The 21,525-nt window shown below is 39.8% G+C and overlaps 1 protein-coding gene across 3 annotated transcripts; it reads right to left on the bottom strand.

Annotated features, from left to right (window-relative positions):
* Positions 1–12,363: 12,363 nt before the first annotated feature.
* LOC123366529 (cytochrome c oxidase assembly protein COX20, mitochondrial) lies at positions 12,364–20,337 on the bottom strand. 3 transcript variants are annotated; one of them, XM_045010093.1, is made up of 5 exons: positions 20,119–20,337; positions 17,392–17,571; positions 14,406–14,520; positions 14,207–14,270; positions 12,364–13,493 (listed from the first exon to the last, which is right to left on the bottom strand). In XM_045010093.1, the coding sequence occupies exons 2-5, from the start codon at positions 17,392–17,394 to the stop codon at positions 13,352–13,354; spliced, it is 324 nt and encodes a 107-aa protein (XP_044866028.1). In that variant the 5' UTR covers positions 17,395–17,571; positions 20,119–20,337; the 3' UTR covers positions 12,364–13,351. The 3 variants fall into 3 exon arrangements, with proteins under 3 accessions (XP_044866028.1, XP_044866027.1, XP_044866026.1); XM_045010092.1 differs by lacking the exon at positions 17,392–17,571; XM_045010091.1 differs by lacking the exons at positions 17,392–17,571; positions 20,119–20,337 and adding an exon at positions 18,713–18,775.
* Between the last annotated feature and the right edge of the window lie 1,188 nt (positions 20,338–21,525).

Here is a 21,525-nt window from a genome sequence, read left to right as displayed (position 1 = left end):
GTAAATATACCTTACCACTAGTACAAAGAGGTAGGGATTCATTTTTTAGTTTTAAAACCTAGAACATGGTGATCCATTATAGCAGAAACTGACATCCTCTGTCCCAATGTAGAGAGTGTTGTGCACTTGAACAAAACAGTTTTTCTTTAAAATGTTACTTGGCTAGTGAAAGAAGTCCTGTGTAGTGTTGATGTTCAAAAATACTTCACTTGTTTTATTAAGAACTTGTAGCCATAGCAGCAGATGGTAATTGGGTACTAAGGCCCCCAAACCCCCATACATCCTTCTGTGAGGTAGTGGTAGATAGTAGTAATAAAATTGCTTTGAGGGAAAACAAATTCATGAATCAATCAATTTTTCCCATAAAGATACTAGTCGCTGGAGCCAAGTGGGAACTCTAACCACAGTACCTCTTTGATTAGGAATCAAGCATTTTGAGTACTCAGTGGCATGAGAACACCTTTTTCTCTAGTACTGCTTAACTTTTTGCTCTTTTCCAATGTTTTGCTATATACATGATTTTCCTTCCGTTAGTCTTTAAATACCAAACATAACAGCATGTATTTTAAAAGAGGACATATGGATTATTTTTGTTTAGAAAACTAGTCTGATTATGTAAGGTATCTTTGAGCATGCAATTTCAGTAGTAGTGAAGACTACAAATGCAGTAAAAATGCTTTCTCTAAAAATTCTCTTGCAAACCCTGAGCGGAACAAACCTCTCCAATTAGCTTAAGATCTGAGCATGGGTATAAGAGATGCTGACTCTTGACATCTCTTCTGATCTTATAGTTGTGCTATTTGCACTGCTAAAATGTAGATTTTAGAAATCTCCATCAAAAAACACAAACTATTATTTAAAACTTGAAGAAATTCATTCTTTACTTTGATTACAAAGGTCTAGTCTTAAATAGGTTTTTTTTTTCCCCTTAGCCAGCCAAGCAAGGGAGAGGCTTTTTCTATAGTTTTAGTGAATCATGTTTAAAGTTCAAAAAATGTGTATACATTTATTGGGCTGGTTAAGATAGTGTATGAAGCTGGAATGTTAACTGGAGAGGGAGAATGGAAACGTAAGTTGGGTTTAAGCCTAGCCAGGTCATAGAGACTTATTCCTCATATGACCATTACTACACTTTCTGCATATAAATTTTTAGTCTGAGTAAAGAAATTAAAGGGACAACAAATCCATGAGAATTGTAATAATTACATGCCCCTCCCCCAAATTACTGGTCTCTTGGGTTACAAAAATGTGATTATTTCCCCACCCCTTGCTTCCAAAATGACTTGCCAAAAAACCTAACATTTGCAGTTAACCCATGACTAAGGAAAATCAATAGAAAATTTGCATGGAGTTGAGTTGATAAAACTAATACTGTTTCAGTGGAGTATAAACCACAGCTGTATGCTGTCACCAAAGAGGGCTTGCCATCTGGCATATTAAGTAACCACCGGCATGTTATAAGGCCTTGTTTACACTGGAAAAAACTGCCCATTTTATAGCAGTTGCACTTTTGCTAGCTATGCTGAGAGTGCTCATAAAATGGGCTCCTATTTTACTTCCATGTCATAAAAAGTACTGGAGCTGCAGTGGTGGTGTAACTAGTAGAGTTAATAGTGTAGTGTAGACATGGCTCTATTGTACACCTATTAGCAGTTCTGGTACCATACATATTGCTCAAGCTTTAATAACTTGTCTGGTAAAATTGCTTGAGTCTTTGCACTAGAACTTCAACTATAGCTACCAGCTCCTGTAATATGGGCATTAATTTTTCTGGTTTCAATATACCCTAAGGATTTGTCTTCTGTACTATCAATGAAATTCCACTTGTGTCAGAAACCGATTTCTAATAGAGAGGACAGCCATCAGCATTTTCTAAAGCAGCCATAGTGGTAAAGCAACTGTAGGAGACATCCATACTTTGTGTGGGCACCCTGTGCCCTGAAGTTTTCAGAATGGGTGGCTCTAAGAAACTACACCCTCTTTAATGAGCTGGGAAAATGGTAGGTACTGTACTACTACACACTTTTATAGCAAATCTAGTAGAAGTTAGTGTGAAAGAAACCTTTTTGGAATTCTGTTTAAAATCCTGACTTGGAAATAAGCTCTGTGTGTGTTTCTTTTTTTAACTGAGCCCTGAAAAGCCTAGTAAATAGGAAACTAGATTTTTGGGTCCACTCTTGCTCCTAGCACAGACTGGCTTGTCTCATCTGCCATACTGTGGCCTTATATACACTATGAAATAGAACCATTACTGAACATAGTTGTCAGCAAACAATTCAGGTGACTTGGAGCTAAACACAAATGGCTCACTGAGCAGGGTTTGTCCTGACCTATGCCTACTCATTTAAGTGTTCAGTTACAGTTCTGTTTTCTTGTTTAGATAGGTATGCTAGCAAGCTTAGTCCTTAATGGCAGCAACTATCTTTCTTTAGTTGACTGTTGTGAGAATTCATGTAGTACTTACAGCTTTCATTTTGGTATAAAACATCTTGTTGGTTCCTGAAATATATTTAAAACATACTGCTTTTGAGTCTGTTGTTTCCCATTTGCTTCAATGGGGGAGGAGGGTGGATTCAGTCCAATTCTGCTGTCTTAAATCTGTACTTACTGTAATAATCACTCTCCCAAAAGGGTCCAAGTCCTCTGCTTTGATAGACATGTCTATTGAAGTCATACCTCTTCTAAAAATCCCAGCCCTTTAGAAATCTCTGTTAATGTTTTCTAATGGCACAACTTCAAACCAGGTCAGGAGAAATCAAATTAAGTCCATAACAGAGCATGAATTTCTTAGATGGGAGAGGGGTAATAAGATGCCAGAAAAAGCTTATGGAGGGAAAGTAGAAATTGAAAAGTGCTGATCTGCAGTATAAAGGTGTTATCAAACCAGCTATGGTGAGGTTAAAGGAAGTATGCTAGCTCTTCAGCACCCCCCGCCCCTTTTTGTGATGCAAAGTTCACATAATCCTACACAACTGGCTGCATGCGGTTGGTTGGGAGGAGGAGAGTGTATTTTATTGCAAGATAGCTTAAGCTAGGGTGCTTCCCGGTTCTATATAGCTTCTTCCCCTTCATTCACTCAGAGATTGAGGTGCAGCTGTCCATTCACTGGGCCTTTTGGGGGCTGTAACAGTTGTACAGTACAGAATCAGCCAACTGGAATAGTAATTGTGGACAGTAATGAATCTTCATTTGACTCCTGCCTTCAGTCGTCCATTTCACAAACATTGGGAGTGGCAGGAATCCATTGGAATAAACACCAAACAGCTGCTTGAACAATATTTCATTTAGTGAAACAGCTACTTTAATTCTTACTATATTTTTGAAAGTGGAATAAGGAACAAAACCCTTTTTCATTTCAACAGGTGTTTCCCAGTAACAACTTCTTTATCACTCCTTGTCACAATATTAGTATTGTACAAACCATTTTGTAATTGTTTCTGGTTAAGCAGGAAGTATTAGGATCAAAATTGTTCTATTTCTGGAGAAGAAAAGCAGCTGAGCCAATTCTTTGAATTTAAACTAATAGTATTAAAATTGTCTGAGATAAAATAGCTCAGACAACTTTATTTTAAAAAGAATACCTTTTAAAACGTTTTGTAACCACTGTTTACACTGTGGTGGGAGTAGTGGTAAAGATGAGAAATTGCAGTATAAAAAGAATTACTTTGGACCTCATTGTCTGGACAGTAAATGGGGACTAAGGGTATGGTTATCACCTCAGTGGCATGATGGTCCTTACCCCACAACTTGTAGAGCTGCCTTCATGTGTTGGGGGGGTCTCTACATGGTTAGTGTCACCAACTGGGGCCTCGTCTAGGAAAAACAGATGAAGTTTATAATGAGAGCGCTAAGGTAAAATTCTAGTGTTGATGGGGCTGCTTGTAGTTTTCCCTTGATCTAGCTGGTCAAGGTGAACCATAATGGGAAGTCTAGGGTTTATCTCACCCCAACTACATTAAGGTAAAGCTATACCGTGGTGCATTTACAGTAGGATTTTATGTGTTAGCTATCGTGGTGTAAAAATACTGTTTTTGTAGTCTAAAGTGGCATTAGACTTTATGTAGCTTTAAACTGCATTAATTCTTCCATGGGCCTTTTCACACCAGAAACATTCACAGGGTCCTATGGAAACACACTTGCAGGGGACAGGTGTAAGACCAAGGCTAGAGTGAGGGGCATGTTCTAAATATTTTGAAATGAACATGGGTATCCGAAAGAATAGCTTAAACAGTGGCTAAAATACTCGAAGAGACTCCACTGGGGCTACTCACATGCTTAAAGTTAAGCATCTGTGTAAGTCTTCACACAATCAGGCCCTAAAAAAAAATTTTCATATGGATTTCTCTATAAGTAGTCTGTACATATTCTGTCAGTACTTGGGAATGTAGACAATTTTATAAAGAAGGCTTTGTGTTCATCTTTAATTCATAGGGTTGTTCCTTAGATAAGTTGGTAAAATACATCAGTCCCTGTAGAAAAACTTTGCTTTTATGACAAGAGTGGGGGGGAAATGTACCAGCTGCTTTTAGTTGTCAGAAATAATTTTGCTCTGGAAAAACTCATGGATATAGTCACCACTGAACTTGTTTTTAGTTTTTCTAAGACAAAAGTAGAAGCTCCCTTAAACTGGCAAACTTTTTATTTCCAGAACATGGATGTGATCCTGTAAAAATTTAGGAACGGAATTATGCTTATTTGAATAATCTCATTTGCTTCACATGTGCAAGTCTGTGCAGCATGAGGCCTTATGTATGTGCTTGTAAATATCCTGTACTATATATACACACAAAACCCCCCTCCCTATTTTTAGAAATATTTAGGTTGCAAAGACAAGCATTGGAAAGATAGGAAATTGCCAGATTTATCCTGGAAGTGAAGTGGTGGGAGGGGGGAATTAATTGTTGGGGGCCAGTGGGTGGTTGGCTTGAGTCTGGCCCAGCATGACTCTCTTCTCCAATATCTGGGAGTTGAGGGAGATCTTGCCCCATGTGGTGTCCGAGGGATAGAATAAGGGCAACTGTGGCCATGTGCTGGAGCGGGGCGAAGCCCACCATGGCTCCCTGCGCTATAGCTGCTCTGGCAGCTGCCAGGCATTCTCAGTGCAGTGACTTCTGCTGCTTTAGTAGTGGCATAAGCCCAGCTTTGAAATGTTAATGTTTAATTATTATTTTGGCAGTTTGCTAACACCTGAGCAACACTATGTAAAGTGAGAGAAGGAAAATGGCAATTTTCAGCAGTTTACGTCTCAGCAAAATCTTGGGATACAGAAAAGCCACTTCTCTAGCTGGAGAGCTTTACCTTTACCTGCTGCAAACAATGGCGGTGTTGGAGCTTCTCACTATGTCTCCACTAGTGCTGCGACAATGGCACAGCTACTGTGCTGCTGTAGCGTCATAGTGTAGACGTTTCCTATGTTGATGGAAGAAGTTTTTCTGTCATAGTTAAACCACATCTCTGAGAGGCAGTAGCTAGGTCAATGGAAGAATCCTCCTGTTGACCTATCTACCTCCACGCCTTGGTTAGGTCAACCTAACTTTGGTTCTTAGGGTGTGAAATTTTTCAAGTCTTAACGAACGTACATAAGTGGACCCAAGTTCTCGGTGTAAATGAAACCTCAGAAAAAGCTCCCAAGAATCTTCTACAATGGAAAGTGTTAGGCAACCTAAATATGGGGATTTCTGCCAGCTTCCCCTATAGTACAGCAAGAATTACACTACTGCAAATAATTAAAAAATTAAGATCAGGAGAAAGAACAGTTATTTACACTCCAGTATATGCTAATGTGGATCCCTCTCTAGGTGACTGGTAAACAGTAACTTCCCTGGAAGGTGAGGTGTTTCAGCTGTATCAGTAATATAGCCATTGAAGTGCTGCTCTCCCAAACTTGGCATCTGACCTGGCTGTCATGTCAAGCACATAAAATTTAACAGAAGTCAGTGGATTGCTTCACATTGCAAGCCCTGCAGCTCTCACAGATTGGAGTGTTCCTGAAGCAGGCAGAAGATGCTGCTTGACTTGGTGTCGTTCAGAGGGAGAGGCTCTCTGGAAATGCACTGTGAGGGCCACTTAGAGGTTCTCATGAAATGGCTTGGCCTTTTGATGGGCTAGATTATAGCCACAAAGCGATGGGGATGTTAGAGCAAAGCTCTGGATATATCCAATATATGCAGCTTCTCTTCTAGTGTCAAGTGTGGCTCCAAGATGACTGGCAAGGTAACTGATCAGATGTAATTCAGAGGCATCTTGGGAGATTAACTTGGAGTGTGGTTTCAACACCTCTGTCTATATGGAAGGAGGAGTAAGCTCGCTGACTGTCCATGCTGAGGCGATGGCTGTGGCAAACTGGGAAACTTAATTTATTTTTATGGAAGAGTAGGTGTGACTTAGTTTCCGCTCTCATCTTGTATTGTTACTAGCCAGAAAGGGCCAAGTTAATTTCTTTTCTTGACACAAGACAAGCAATACAGCGACTGAAGAGAAGTCGTCTAGTATGAATGAACTCTCAGGAATTAAAATAATTGGTTGTGGTAGTGGCGGGACAATGCAAATCCCTAGACTGTTAAACAAGTCTGTAGAAGTACCATGCCTGGGAGGGAATTGCTTATACTGGTTTTGATGAGGTTCAAGAGGCTCATCAAACAAATAACTGAGCATAGTATAAAGTGGGCATCTTGATCTAGAGGAGAGGCAACACTCTCACACAATCCAAGAATTGATACGATACTATGACCAAGAGAGACAGACCTTGCAGAAAGAGCTTGAAAGAGTTTAAACCAACCAGGGTCTCCATATGGAAGATGACTGGCATCTGGTAAGACAGGCATGTGTATAAGCTATTCATTGTTTTCAAATAAGTATTCTCTGTTATGCTTTTAGTCTAAATTAATCTTTTGTTTTATGAAGGCTGGTTGGTCATTCCCCCCTGGGAGAGAACAGGACCCCCACGTGTTGATCTAAACTCAAATTTGCTAAGGTGATTGCATTGGAGAGTGGGAGGAATTGCAGCCTAAATCCCAGGTCTGGAGGGAGAGGAATGTGAGTTCTCGCCCCGAGAAAGGTGATGTCTAGAGACCTTAGACCCGTTTGGGGTTCCCTCAATGAGGCCATGAAGGAGTCAAAACTGAATTTACCTTGAGAGCTGTGACAATGGCCACCAGAAAAAAACATGTTGATGGTCAAGTGGTGTATTGAGCAACCCAATAATGGGTCAAAGAGCAACTCCATGAGTTTTAGGAGGAGGATATTGAAGTCCAAGGTAGGAGTTAGATCTCTAGCCAGATGGCAAGAATGAAGGAGACCCTTAAGGAATTTAGACACTAGCAGATCAAAGATTGAATATGATTGTACCTGAATATGACATACTGATATTGCTGTAACGTGAATTTTGAGAGTCAAATGTTAGTTGAGGATCTTAAGTATTGGGTCTGCTACTTGTTGATTTAGTTGGGAATTGGTAGGACTAGATGACCTCCTAAGGTCCCTTCCAACCCTGATATTCTATGATTGTACTAGATTGCTTTGGGGGGGCCCATGTGGAAAATCTTTTCCATTTCAAGGAGTTTTCCTGGTGGAAGGTTTCCTGCTTTGTATAAGAACTCCCTGAATCTGTAGGGACCAATCTGTGTCAATAGCACTCAGTCAGCTGCAGTGTTTGACCTTGGTTCAGAGATACTATGTCTGAGCTGCCTGAGGTGAATGGGAGGCCTCATGGACATTAGCAATTGCCTGATAGAGAGAACTGCGTTGGCCAGTAAGGGGAGTCTCAGGATGATGTAAACCTTGTCTCATCTGATCTTGGATATTATCTTGGGGATCAGGGAAATTGGCAGAAAGTTTTATATAGGAATTTATGAGCTCACCACGGAGAAAGGCCTTGGGTGATGAGCCACTGGCACCCATTGTCCGCTGTCATGGCAGACCACATCTGGTGGAAAGGTACAAGGCGGCGTTCAAAAATCATGCTCTCTGGACTGGACCTAATATGAATCCCAACAGTTCTGACAAACTTGCTGATGTGTTATAGGAGTGTTGTGAGTTGCTGTGGAGGAGAAAGGCTGGGGGGTCCTCTGTTGTACCTCAGTCTTTTTTTTTTTTTTTCTTGACCTGGTATTTGGTTGCTTTGGATGGTATGATGGCATCCATTGTCTCCACTGGGGTTGATGATGGTACAGCTTGTGGTATGATCTTCTTCCCCTGCATCACAATAGCATTTGTGCATCTCACAATTACTGACACGTCACCTGCTAGGGAAGTAGTATTTCCATTTCACAGATGCACAAGCCTACAGTCATACAAGAAGTCTGTGACAGAGCCAGGAATTAAACTAAGATCTCTGGCATCTTAAGGCATTTGACTAACAGTAAGACCAGCCTTTCTATACTGATCTACAGGGAGATGATCTTCACTTAATATCCCTGCTGCTTCAGGGAGCCATAAATATACTCTAATTAAAGACAGATTGACCTGTGAGCAGCCTCCTCTAAAAGAATCCTGCTACTTGTGGGTAATGGGGAGAGAGAGGCAGCAGGCTATTAGTCACATCTGCTGAAGATTCCTACTGTAGCAGGATTTGGTGGTGACATATGCCAGTTCTTGTTCATCTTGGAGGTGTTTTAGATTTGCTTTAAATGTGGGGGAGGTTTTCATTACAGGAATTCATGGATATAAAAATAAAATTGTCAATCGTTGTTGAGGAACAGTAGGGAAGAGAACCCTACCTATTTAAATAGTTGGTTTTTTTCCTTTTGGATTTTAAAGTTGGGTGTCACTCAGAACTCCTAATGTTAATTTAAAAAAATCAGTTAATTGGAGAACAGGAAAACAAATGTTTTTTCAAAGGTATCAAGGTATGTTATTTTATTGGAGGATCAGAGAGAAGTAGTAAAGTTAAATATGGGAGAATGTTCTGCACTGAAGTAAAACTTGTTTATTTAGGGTAACAATCATAATCAGAGAGAACTGTGTGAGAAACATGGTATTTGGACTAGATTACCCCATCCTTTGTCTGGTTATCAAAACTCAACTGCAGTGGCCCTGACAGATTATGACCATCAAGGAAGGAGGTATTTTTAGGGATGCTGCAATGGAATACACTTTGTGGCGCTACACAGTAGAAGAGCCACATCAAACAAGTTTCCTGCCCTGAAAGGTTTACAGGCTAAAGCTCAACCAGTTCAGGCTCATATAGAAGGATACAATGTCATAATTGCATGATGGGAAGCTTATAACTGGAATGTATAAAGGAACAGGTTGAAGCAATTCATAGAAATTATCAGGAAAGCATTAGATTAAAAACTCCCTAAGGCTCATGTTCACAACTGTATTTTTGTAACCCGTTTTTGTCACTCATCTGACATGCTTACAACAAACTGATCTGAGGTCTACATAACAGCTTTGTCACAACACAGTCATGTTTTATCTAAACTTGTGCATCCATGCCTATAATGCTGCCTGTGTTTGTATCTGGGTTCTGGAAAAATCCAGGCAGCTATCCTGTATTGACTCAGTGGGAGTTGGTTCCCGTAGGACATGCACAGGGGGCAATGCTCTCTGTACAGGAAGTAAAATGTTCCAGAGGGCTGTATTTTGGAAAAATAAAGTTAATGAATTGCATGATGAAAAATAGTTCCTATTAGGATATAATAGGGAACTTATAAAGAACTCTTCTTAAGTATTTTGGCAAAGGTTCCATAGCCTCCAGCCTCTCTCTTCCTGTCCCTCAGCCCAGTGGCCTTTTCAGCACCAGTCACTTTCAGTTTACTTTCTATTGTTGACACAAACAGCTGCAGCAGGCACTTTAAGATACAGATGATGTCAGAGTGCTTTCTACAGTTTTTACTCTGAATATTCTTCCCCCTCTTCTGACTGTTCCAACCATCCCCCTTTTCACTGCAGCTTAACTCTTAATGCTCCTTTCCTTTCTTCCTTCCCTCTTCCTGTTTTCACTTATTTCCCTCTTCCTTTTGTGACTTCATTTAGCTAACTCCCTCCCAGCAAAACCCCACTTGAAAGAAAAAAAAATGGCACTTAGATCATTGTTCAATCCGCTTGTATGTTATATCCAGTCCCCCGCCCCCCTTTGTCTGTCTCATCTAGGTTGTAAATGCTACAAGGCAACCAGCACAGTGTTCTTAAGCAATACTATAATTCAAATAAATAATCCATCATAAAAACTAAGGTGTTAATCCTACCAAGATTTGTGCATTTGAGTTGCCATATGGGGTTCAATGGGATGACTCAGGTGAATAAATTTAGATCATTGAACAGTTTGCAGTTTTGTTTTTACAACAGCTAATAATAAAATCATGGCTGAGGGGCCATGGGACAGCTGCTGAAAAGCTACTTGGCAAATGGCCGGGGGGGAGGGAAAGGAGTTTAAAACTGACACCACTGCTGAAAGGGCAGCAGGGAATAACACCACCTTCCTCCCAAAATTGGAATATAAATATATACGAAAAAATAGTGACGCTATTGATGTTTTCAACCGTTTCCCTATTTTCTGTTAATCCTCTAGAAGAACATTTTCAGTTTAAAAAAAACAGGAGTACTTGTGGCACCTTAAAGACTAACAAATTTATTTTAGCATGAGCTTTCGTGAGCTAAAGCTCACTTCTTCGGATGCATAGAATGGAACACACAGACTCTGTATCTGTACGAGTTTTTTCATGAAGTTGATGGATTTCCACTCCATACTGCTAAATGCAGTGCCTTGCATAATGACAGGTTTCAGAGTAGCAGCCGTGTTAGTTTTTTTTTTTTAGTTTTTTTTGCAGATACAGACTAACACGGCTGCTACTCTGAAACCTGTCATTTTCAGTTTAGTGGAGGAAACTTTTACAAAATCCTAATCCCACAAGTCAGTTATTTTAAAACAAGTATAAAAAGGAACTAAATACAGTACTAACAGCAGCAATATGTAACCTTAGTATGAATGTTTACCAATTACCCAATGCAAGTCCCACCCCCTCCCAAAAAAAGACAATTCTGCACTACACGGTCACATGAGCAGACACTCCAGTCTTGTATAAATACTCTTTACCCCTATATTGTAGCATGGGTGTCTAATGTCCCTAAACTGACATAGCATAAGATAGGACTGAATGTCAATCTAAATTTGAAGTTTCCTTCATTTGAATTTTAACTTCAATAGTAAAAGCAAGTAAGTTTTTGCTAGTTTCCCCTGCCAGATGGGACAGTCTGTTCACTCCTGATCGCCCTTATGTTCATGTTACCATCCAAAACTGGTAGGGAAGGAGTTATTAAACCTTTCTTTGCAAAGAAAGGTGTAAATTGTAATCTGTGATTTTGTTTTCTTTTTCTTAACTCATTTATGACTTTTCAGCCAGCAAGCATGCTCAACCCTTAATTAAGATGTAATTCCATCACAACTCTTATTCTATCAGATGAGAAAGAACTCAGCCATGTATTAAAATAGGAGTTTGCTAAGCATTGTTCACTACTGTCAATTCCCCAGTGTCATGCCATATATGGCAATTGGGTTGGACAGAAACCTAGGGAAAAAAAACAACTAGCAGGGAAATACTTTCCTTTCTGATCTGGGATTAGTTTTGTATGGCTGCTGACCTAGGAGTTTGTACAGATTCTCTGGTCAATGGTAGATTTAAGGAAGGAAGCAGGCAAAGTACTTCATAAGGTTACTTGAGTCCAGCAGAGATTATTTTGTACTTTATACAAAATCTCAAACTGAAAAGCTCTCTTCCTGAATAAAATGCATTTTACTGTTATTTTTCCCATACAAGATCGGAACAAGAGAATTCAGCCGCAAAAGGAGGAAATAAAGAGAAGAGAAGGATGGAAAGGAACTCTGTTGGGAGACTACACTATGTGTACTTAAAATTAAGAATTATTAAGTAAGCCACGGTAAACTTGTCAATGCTCTCACATGTAATAATTTTAAAGAAAAAAGTTCTTTGGCACAGACAAGTGTTTTCTGAATTAGAATGCATTAAACAAAATGATGCACTGGTTAAAATTCAGAAGGCTTGTGTGTAAAACTTCCCTCAGGATCAAGCAATATATAAAATTATAGCCCTGAGATGCAAATAAATCCAAACCCCTTTCAGTCTACAGGGTAATAAGAAAAAAATGTATTATTTTACTCACTAAAAAGGATGAACTACTTTGGACCAAAAGCAGTCTATTGGGTAATGCACTTTAAAAAGAATACAGGGCTTGATTCTATGAGGTACTAAGCACCCTCATCGCTGACATTAATTGCACAATGTAGATAAGCACAGTGTACAAACAAATAGAAACCCTGAATCAGAGCTAAGTTTCAACAATATACTACTGCTAAACAATACAATATCATCTCCGGAGTTTGCAATACAGAACAATTCATAGTGGATTTTTTAAAATAAATTTATTTAAATTTTTATGACAAATACAGAAATGATAAATTTAGGGTACAGTTTCAAAACACCAATTTAACAATATATTATGCACATTTCAAAATAAAATATCGACCCAACAGTAGTTTATGTAACTAATCAAGGCAACCAGGTACTGCTCTACCCAATTATTAAACTGTAAATAGTACAGGCAACTGCAAAGAAGTGCTCTAATTGGAAGACTGGAACTTGAGAGATAAAGTATCCCAAACATAAGGTACAAAAGAATAGCAAATAGCCCTCTTGAAGATGTATTAGTAAATTTCATTTTTAGTTTCAAATAGTAAAGAACATCCCATCTTTATCCTCAATTTAAAAGTGTCTAACTTTAACTAGCCAACATCACTAGTAGAAGTTGCCCATTATACTGTGTTTCACAGAGATAAGAGGGATCTTTACATTATTCATTTTGTTTCAGTCAACCAGATAAATATTCCTTTTATTATAATAATTAGTAGGAATAATTTTTCACATTAAACAGCATAGAGATATAAATTGCATTTAATTTTAAATAATTATTTATAAACGTCTTGTTTAGATATGGGAAAATTATAGCCTGGATTAATTTTTTCTTTTATTGTAAAATAATGCCAAAACCTCTAGTCATTTTAGAAGAGCTACACACCATTGTTCTAAACAAGTCAAACATTGTTATTAATCCTCAGCAATTAAATTTATCATTTTCAAACACAACGGGCCAGAAACTGGGAAGGCCATCCCTGATTTGCATATAAATATACACAACTTTTAAATCTATACACAACCCTAACATTTGTTAGGGTCTTCTTTAAACAGACTGAGTAGTTTGAGTCCAGTAGGAAAAAAATTGTGTGGGTTATCCGTTTTGTTCTCATCCCACACTTACAGGCAGAGTGTGCCTTTGCACTTCCATTTTAATACCCCACAGGTTGTATTTGACCATTGGGTTGCTCTGTGATAAGCTAAGATTTGCTTTCTAGATTGCTGTTTTGTTTTCTTTCAGGATCAAAATCACTACTTTCATATAAGATCTTGTTTCTCATCCCTTCTTGAATAATTCTTTGCTGGATCCTTAGTTTTGCATGACTGTATCTGCAATATATCCTTAAGGAAGAAAAAAAACAGTACACGTTACAACTATTCAACTAGTTAAAATGAACTGTAAATTCTACACATCATAACTGGACATTTTACAAGCATTTATGTAAATATTAGCACAGCTGCTAATTCTCTAAGGCATGGTTCTACAGCCACTTTGCACAAGGAATTCCCATGTGCAAGCAACTACAGAACTGGTTCCTAAACATAGAATTATTTTTTTACTTTTAAAGATCTGAATTTGGTCCCAATCCTGCAAATACTTACACACCTGCATAGTTTTAAACATGTGAACAGTCCTCATTGATTTTAATGGGACTACTTATGTACCTAAAGGTAAGCACATCTTTAAGTGTTCACAAGATTATGGCCTAAGCTACAATTTTAACTGAAAGACTTGACAGTGGGAGGAAACAGAGACATGAAGGAAGGAGACGACAAGAGGACTGCATGGTCTCTTAGGAGACTAAGCCACATGTAGCAGAATGCTTTTTTAAATTTAATTTTTATTAAAAATATCAAGTCTAATAGCTTAAGGTTTATGAACATCCTTGCAAAAATAAGTTTTGGGAATGGATTTAAAGGAGAGGAAGGAGACATGGCTAAGAGTCATGAAGGGTCTTCCAAGAAAGAGTATGAAAGGTGACAGAGGACAGCACAGGAATATATGTACAATTTGCAGCACTGGTCTGTCAAAATTCAAGAAACATCTTATATACCAGCATCCTAAGGTTGTCAAAACAAAACCTCCCATTCCAAAGTCAAAAGATCTTCTAACTCTACCTGAAAGAGAAAAAACAGATAATGAAAACAATTATCCAAACTACTTTTATTTCTCTCAACTAGCAGAACAAAACCAAGCAGAAAAATTAATCTCTCTTGCAGAGGAAATACAGGAAAACAACAAAAAATACTCACTGGTTGCTAAAAAATGTCCAAGGCCCACAGCTACAGAACCCAGTGACCCATAGAGTATTGACTCTCGTGAACAGGGAATATTTTGGACATCAAGGATTCCTAGGAGCTTAAAGGTCTAGAATAAAAAAAAAAAAAAAAAAAAAGTTAAATTATGACTATCTTAATTCAGATAATTTTTTAAAAAGAAATAATACATTAGAGTTGCATTCTCCATCCCTCTTTCTGATTTTCAGACAAAAAACATGGTCCCCTATAGATTAAGTCATTAGTACAAAACAGTTAATTTGTTGTTGGTTTTATTTTAAATACTCCATAAGACTTTCATTATTTTCAGCTATATTTGTTTTTGTGCAAAATAATGCACTGTCATACAAAACATGAGATTGTGAAAATAGAGTCAAATTCATCCCAAATCTATCCTGTTAGTCCACTGACTGATACTGAATTATGTCAAGGATGAATTTGGCCCACAATGTAATTCAATGATATGAAGTCAACTTTGAAAATTTACCAATAATACTCATTAATTATAAGCAATCATCAGTGCCTTCTAAAACCAGATTGGGGCTAATAAAGTGATTATACATTTGCTAACTAGTTCCATCACTTCAATTTAAAATCTAGAAAAAGGATAAATTTCCATACAGAGGCTCCAGTCTCAACTCTATCACAAGGCTGACTTGGATCCCCCTTTAGTGTGTGCGCACGCAAGGGTGCATGTGTGTACACACACAGCACGCCACGGTATCTTTCAGATTTTTAGGGTTGTCTCCATGACAACTAAAATGTGTTCAGATTGAGGAAGTATTTTTTGAGATTAAGACTTAAAATGGCTCAATTCTGAAATCTCTGCGTCCTACCTGCCCAACAAAGTCACATTACCCCACAAAATTTGAGACATAGCCCATGTCCCAGGTCTACCTAGCGCACGAGGAAGCGTTCAGGGAAGAGAAAAGTAAAATGTTTTTTAAAACTATTATTCAAAAGTTAGACATGATCATTTCAATGAAAACAGTGATGGGGAGAAAAAACAAACGGTGAAGAATATTCTTATCCTCCAAACCCACCAAGGCTAATTTTCATCTTTAGGTGCCTAAAGACCTTTAAAAAAATCTGCCCTTAAGTAACTTGCTAAAGGTTACATAAGATGTTTGTGGTAGAGCTGGAAACAGAATGCCAATTTCTAAGTTTCTAAATTAACTGACCCATGTCTACCCACCAGACCATACAGGCTCAAACTGCTTTATATATCTTTACTTGGCCAACTGCAAAATCAGGATAATATTTACCCACTCTATAAAGTGATTTGAGATGTACAGATTAAAAAAAAAAATCTATGTTTTTCAGAGGCATTATCTTGAACAGGGGTTCTCAAAATGGGGGTTGGGACCCTTCAAGGGGGTCGTGAGGTTATTACATGGGGGGTCGCAAGCTGTCAGCCTCCACCCCAAAGCCTGCTTTGCCTCCAGCATTTATAATGGTGTTAAATATATTAAAAAGCATTTTTAACGTGTGTGTGGGCAGGAGAGAATCACACTCAGAGGCTTGCAATGTGAAAGGGGTCACCAGTACAAAAGTTTGAGAACCACTGATCTTGAAGCATTGAAATTCAATAAATTAGCTAGGAGGGCTTTGAGAACTAGTAGATTAAGCATTATATGTGTAGGCAACAGACCAGGGTTTTAACCCTGAGTTTGACACTTAATTTACTGAGCTGTTTTAAAGCATATTTTACCAGCATTCAGCTTGTAGTTATGTTGTGCTGCACATGAACACGTGACTAACTTAATTACATAGTGAACATGTGCATCTTTGTCAGGCAGGCATTGCAGGAGACAATTGTTCGGGCAGCACTACTCACAATCCTTTAACATAATAATCTGATGACCTGTCTCCCATTTAAAATTGTAAAAAGCTATATACCTTCATTTACATTCACAAAAGAACAATAATATGTCTTACAAAATTCAAAAAGAATTAGTTTAAAAAACATATGCATTTCTGTAAGAACATATTTCAACAACAGAACAACCTTTACTCTGACCAAAAATAAATAAATATAGTTCTTGTCAGTAATCATGAACACAATCCTTTTGGGAAAAAAAGTGTTATATGTAGCCTGGGGTTTCTAAGGGAATTGAGCGCCTACTACTCTTAGATCCCTTTGAAAATCCAAGCAATAAACATTATTGAATATTGATCAGCCTCAAATGCTGGTCCATATATATATATATATATATATATATATATATATATATATTTTACCCAAAACTGATAGCTATTCACTTTTATATTACATTAGTCTCCAACAGTAATTAGAAGTAACATTACCAAAAGAAAAACATTTAACAATTTACAATAGGTTATTTTAGATTTATAAAAGCCTCTATAGGCATCTCTAGATCCTCTGCTCTGAATATAGTTAACTGACAGTATTTCCTACTTAATAGTATTCTTCCAAAAAATCTATTTAGATACAAAAATCAAGATGAAAAAATATGCATAAAAGGCCCCCAAAATATATGGCTCAGAGTCAAGGTTGCTATTGTTGTGATGAAATCTGCATTTCTTGCTGATAAGAATGTGTTTGTTCATTATGAAGGCACATTTCTGTCTTGCTTTTAAATCCTTAGATTTAGCATATGTTATGATCAATAGCTACGTTGTTACTTAGTATCTGTAGTTTTTTTAAAAGTTATTTTTTTAATTTGGAATGGTACTGTTCTTGGACACTTTAGATATATCACTGACCAGGGCTTCACTCCAGCTCCAAAATATACACTGCCACACCCCCTCTCTTTCAAGGAGTTTTGTTTTCTTAACTGAACAGAAAAACGGTCTTTACTGTCTTCACTTTCAGGTTTCAGTTCTATCCTACTCACAGGCCTCACAACTTCCCAGTTCTAACCAGCTCTGCCCCTTCTTTTGGGCAGCAGCCTCAGGGCTGTCTCCCTGAGGATCTGGCCCTTTGCTCCAGGAGACCTACCATGGGAGTTAACTCCACTCCATTGTGGCTTTCCTTCCTCAGGCACACCTCTCTCAATCACCCACTAGCAGCTTTTTAGGGTCAGGTGTATTCAAGCCTCTCCCTTTAATTGGGTGGACTGGACTCATCTGCTATGATCCAGGGGAGCTGGACCTAGGTTATTCACAGGAACCAGCTACCCTGTAACAAGATAGTATAGAAGATGCTATGCTATTGTATTACTTTTGAGAGACTTAATTTAGGTTCTTATGCAATTCTTATGACTAGTATTAGAGAGCCTGTATACATATGAGATTAGAATTTGTACATAAGTGTAGAAGCCCTACCAAAATCTTTTGCACAAAGTTTAAATACATAAATGTCATTGGCTGGGAACAGCGAACCGCAGCCACAGGGAGCTGAGGGGCTCCATGCCTGCAGATGCTCCAAGTAAACAAAACGACAATGTATTAGATATTCAGTGATTCCATAGAGTTTAAAATCATGAAATTTTGGTGTAGACCCATTTATAAGCCAACCCGCGCTCTCTGATGTGTCACTTTTTTACCAAAAATATTTGGCTTGTGAATGAGTATATACGGTAATCTGAAACTAGTCATAAAGCAGAGAACAGGGAGTCTCAATTTTTTCATAGTTGTGGTCCACACATTAAGTTTCAATGGACCATCTCCCCTCCCACTCTCAATTGTACTGACTGCCTCTCTTCCCAACTGTGACTGCATAACATTCCTGTGACAATTAAATCACCTGATTATGTGGAAAAGAGATATTAGGAAAGCATCTACTGTATTTTTAGCTATCTTTAGTATACTTCACTAGCTGAAAATAAGGATGAAAGCCAGCACCATATGACCTAACAACCTCTGTATTTCAGCAGAAAGTACTTCAGCAGATCACAGATTGAGAACCTTTGTCCTAGAGTAGTTATATTCAGTTAAAATTAACTGGAAGTAAAATTTAAGAGCATGTAAGAGGCTTCAATTAAAATGTAATGTATTTTAATACAAAAAATATTGGTGGTAAACAATATGCTGCATTTGTGTACACAATGGTGCCATCCATTGAAAAAGGAGCCCAAAAAAAAAAATCACAGGAAACCTTCAAGCTTCTTCAAATTCCCATGAGTTTTTCAATGGTTGACACTGCATCAGGGCAATCACCAGGCTCTTCAGAATCTGGAAGAGCCCTAAATCACATCCCATAGAAAAACCTGTGGGGAAGTGTAGTATATGGACATCTTCATTAGTATCTCCCCTGCATGACCTATCCCTTTGATAGGTTACCACCCCCCAAAAAGGAGGACATGGGTCTTGTCCCAAACCTGGCAGATTCCAGGGGCTCCTTGGGATGCCCTGTACCTCATCAGCATCTTGAAGGTAGGGCAGCTCCATTGGAGCCTTGGTACTAACAACTCTTATCTTACAACGTATGTCCCCAGTGCATGTTCTGCAGAAAAGATAATACAGCAGAGACTGTGACATATATTAAATATATAAAGGATCCCAGTCACCCAAAGAGCCACACCCAGATCTAGGGGAGAAGATAATCAGGTCCAAGAGAGCACATGACATTTACCAGCACATACTTATTTGCTTTTTAGTATTACTGGTTATTTTAGAATATTCACATATGAACTGTATGCATAATAGATAGGCTTAAAAGGACTAGATTGTACTGGTATGCATCAGGAAACACTGATTTTACTATCAAGGGGTAGCCGTGTTAGTCTGGATCTGTACAAAGCGACAGAGTCCTGTGGCACCTTATAGACTAACAGACATATTGGAGCATGAGCTTTCGTGGGTAAATACCCACTTCGTCAGAGGTAAGCTTAGGCACCAATACTTCTGTTAGTCTATAAGGTGCCACAGGACTCTTTGTCGCTTTTTACTGATTTCACTGTACATACAAATTAATAGAAGAGTCCATGAATAATAATTGAAATGTACAGTTAAGTATGAAAAGTGCTGCTTGAACTACAGTTTGTTTTCAGGATATATACTGTGTACATTTTGACATGCAATGTTGACAGTTTGTGCTTTAACAGTTACTAAGCTTTAACTTTTTGAATCTCAACATCAATTATCCTAAAACAATTATCTGGGCCTGCCCTAATTTCCTACAACTGTGAACACTGAATTAGATTAAACTTTTAAAAAATGCTTAAAAATCCCTAGCCACATTATCAGGCAAAATTATGAAAACTCCAGTCACGGGCTCTGGAAGCCTAGTTAGGGGGCGATCGCTGCAACCAGGGAACGGCCGGCCCGGCCCGGGGCTCTAGGTACTGACTTTGTAACCTTGAGGCGGCCCCTGTCAAGGGCGGGGGATCTAAAATCAGCTTTGGCAGCCCCGCTGCGAGCGGGTGCTGGGGGAGGCGCGTCAGCTCTGCACGCTGGGGGGACCTGGCTCTAGGGCAGGGGCGGCGGGAGAGCGGCCCGGCGGCGCCTCCACGCGGATCAGACACGGGCAGGGCGCGGCCGCCTGGCTCTGCGCTGAATCTGCATGGATCCGTCACCCGCCGGGGCCGCAGGGACCCGCCCCGGCAGCGGGGGAGGGGGAGGGCTCGGCCCCCCAGTGCAGCCACCACCCCGCGCTGATGTGGGGGGGCGGGGGGCGGAGACACAGCCACCAGCGGGGCGGCCAAGGGCCTCCCCCGCCGAGGCGCCGGGTCCCGGCGAGCCGAGCCCGCGAGGAGAAGGCGCCTCTCTGCTCCCCTCGCGTTACCTTCTCCGAGCCGGGCTCGCCTTCACCCGCCATGGCGCGGCTCACAGCGCCCTCCTCATGCTACCAGTGAGGCAGAGCCGGGCCGTGTGTAAAGTGCCAGCGGCGCCGCTCTAGCCGCCCGCCCCGCCTCATCTCTATGGTGGCCGAGATGAGCGTGCTGGGCGCCATTTTAGGTATAGCGCTGAGAGATTCCAGCAAAATCCTTTGTTCACTGAAATGGGTCACGGAGCAGCGCGCGGGCGCGCGCGGGCGCGCTCTTTCCCGGCCCAACCGCCGCGCGCGCGCGGGTTCTCGCTGAGCCTCTCACCCGTACACGTTCGCGGCGCGCGCGGGCACGGGGGCGGATGTCCCCGAGAGACGAGAGAGAGCTGGGGGAGGAGGGAAGATGGAGAATAAAATGGAAGGCGGGGATCAGCGCTTCCCTCAGGCGGGGACACAGATCTGGCGCCAATATTGGCCAGTGCTTAGTGCCTCCTCACAACGGGTGCAGCAGGCAACAGCACTTTTGGAGGCACGGGTGGGGGGGCGCATGACACAGGGCCCCCCTGCCCAACTGAGACAAGCCCCCAGCCCCTCTCAAGGGCATGAGGAGAAAGTGATACAGCCTCTTTCCACATCTCCCTTCCAGCCTAATAGGCCCGTTGCTGGGGTATCTAATCACCAGTCACTGTACTAGAAGTTATGCCAGCAAAGTTATCTAAATTACAGTTTATGTAATTATACGTTGTAACATGCTTGGTGCACTGTACAATACATAGCATGAAGCTAGGCTGTGCCCCAAGTTACCAGCCATCTCCAGCTCCTATTGCCACCAGTGCAACCTGAATTAAGAGAGTTAAGAGGCACTATAAACCAAAAAAGTAAACATGCTAAATTTGCTGGTTGAGCAATGATAAGGTGGAGGAAAAGGGAAAGTGATGCGTAACAGTATATAAATAATTGAATGATGTGAACGCTATGGAAGGAGAGGATTTATTTAGGGTTACAATGGAAAACAACTAGAAATAATGGGATATGATGAAGAGAAAATGTTGAGAATCAAGAAAAACAACCTGACAGTCATGAGACGGTTCATACTGTAATTGGTCTTTTCCATCCCTCACTATTATTACATTACATACATATGAAATCAAACAGTAATATTTGGGGAAATAAACAGTGATAAACTTTTTAACGCTGTTGAATGACATAGAACAGAGTTTTTCAGTGGGACAGAATGGGAAAATTGAAGCTATTTTGCTTTAAGGGAAATAGAGGTTCTCTCTCATAAACAGTGAATTGTTGCGAGGTTTCATTTTAGGACACTGCAATTGTATGGAGATTCATTTTAGGACATTTAAAAAAATAGAATCCTCTCCCTCTTGGTGATGACGAACTGTGTTGTTTCAACAAAACATTTGTAATATT

Source organism: Mauremys mutica, chromosome 3 (assembly GCF_020497125.1).
Source record: "Mauremys mutica isolate MM-2020 ecotype Southern chromosome 3, ASM2049712v1, whole genome shotgun sequence".
Taxonomy (NCBI): Eukaryota; Metazoa; Chordata; order Testudines; family Geoemydidae; genus Mauremys; species Mauremys mutica.
This window is presented reverse-complemented; position numbering and strand designations above follow the sequence as displayed.

Excerpts from the sequence above, each read along its gene's own strand:
- LOC123366529 (XM_045010091.1), bottom strand. The coding sequence starts at position 18,760 with ATGCTGATGAGGTACAGGGCATCCCAAGGAGCCCCTGGAATCTGCCAG. Across the intron at positions 14,521-18,712 it reads GAGCCCCTGGAATCTGCCAG|ACCTTTAAGCTCCTAGGAAT; the intron begins GTTTGGGACAAG and ends TTTTTATTCTAG. Across the intron at positions 13,494-14,206 it reads TTGACAACCTTAGGATGCTG|GATATATTGCAGATACAGTC; the intron begins GTATATAAGATG and ends TTCTTCCTTAAG.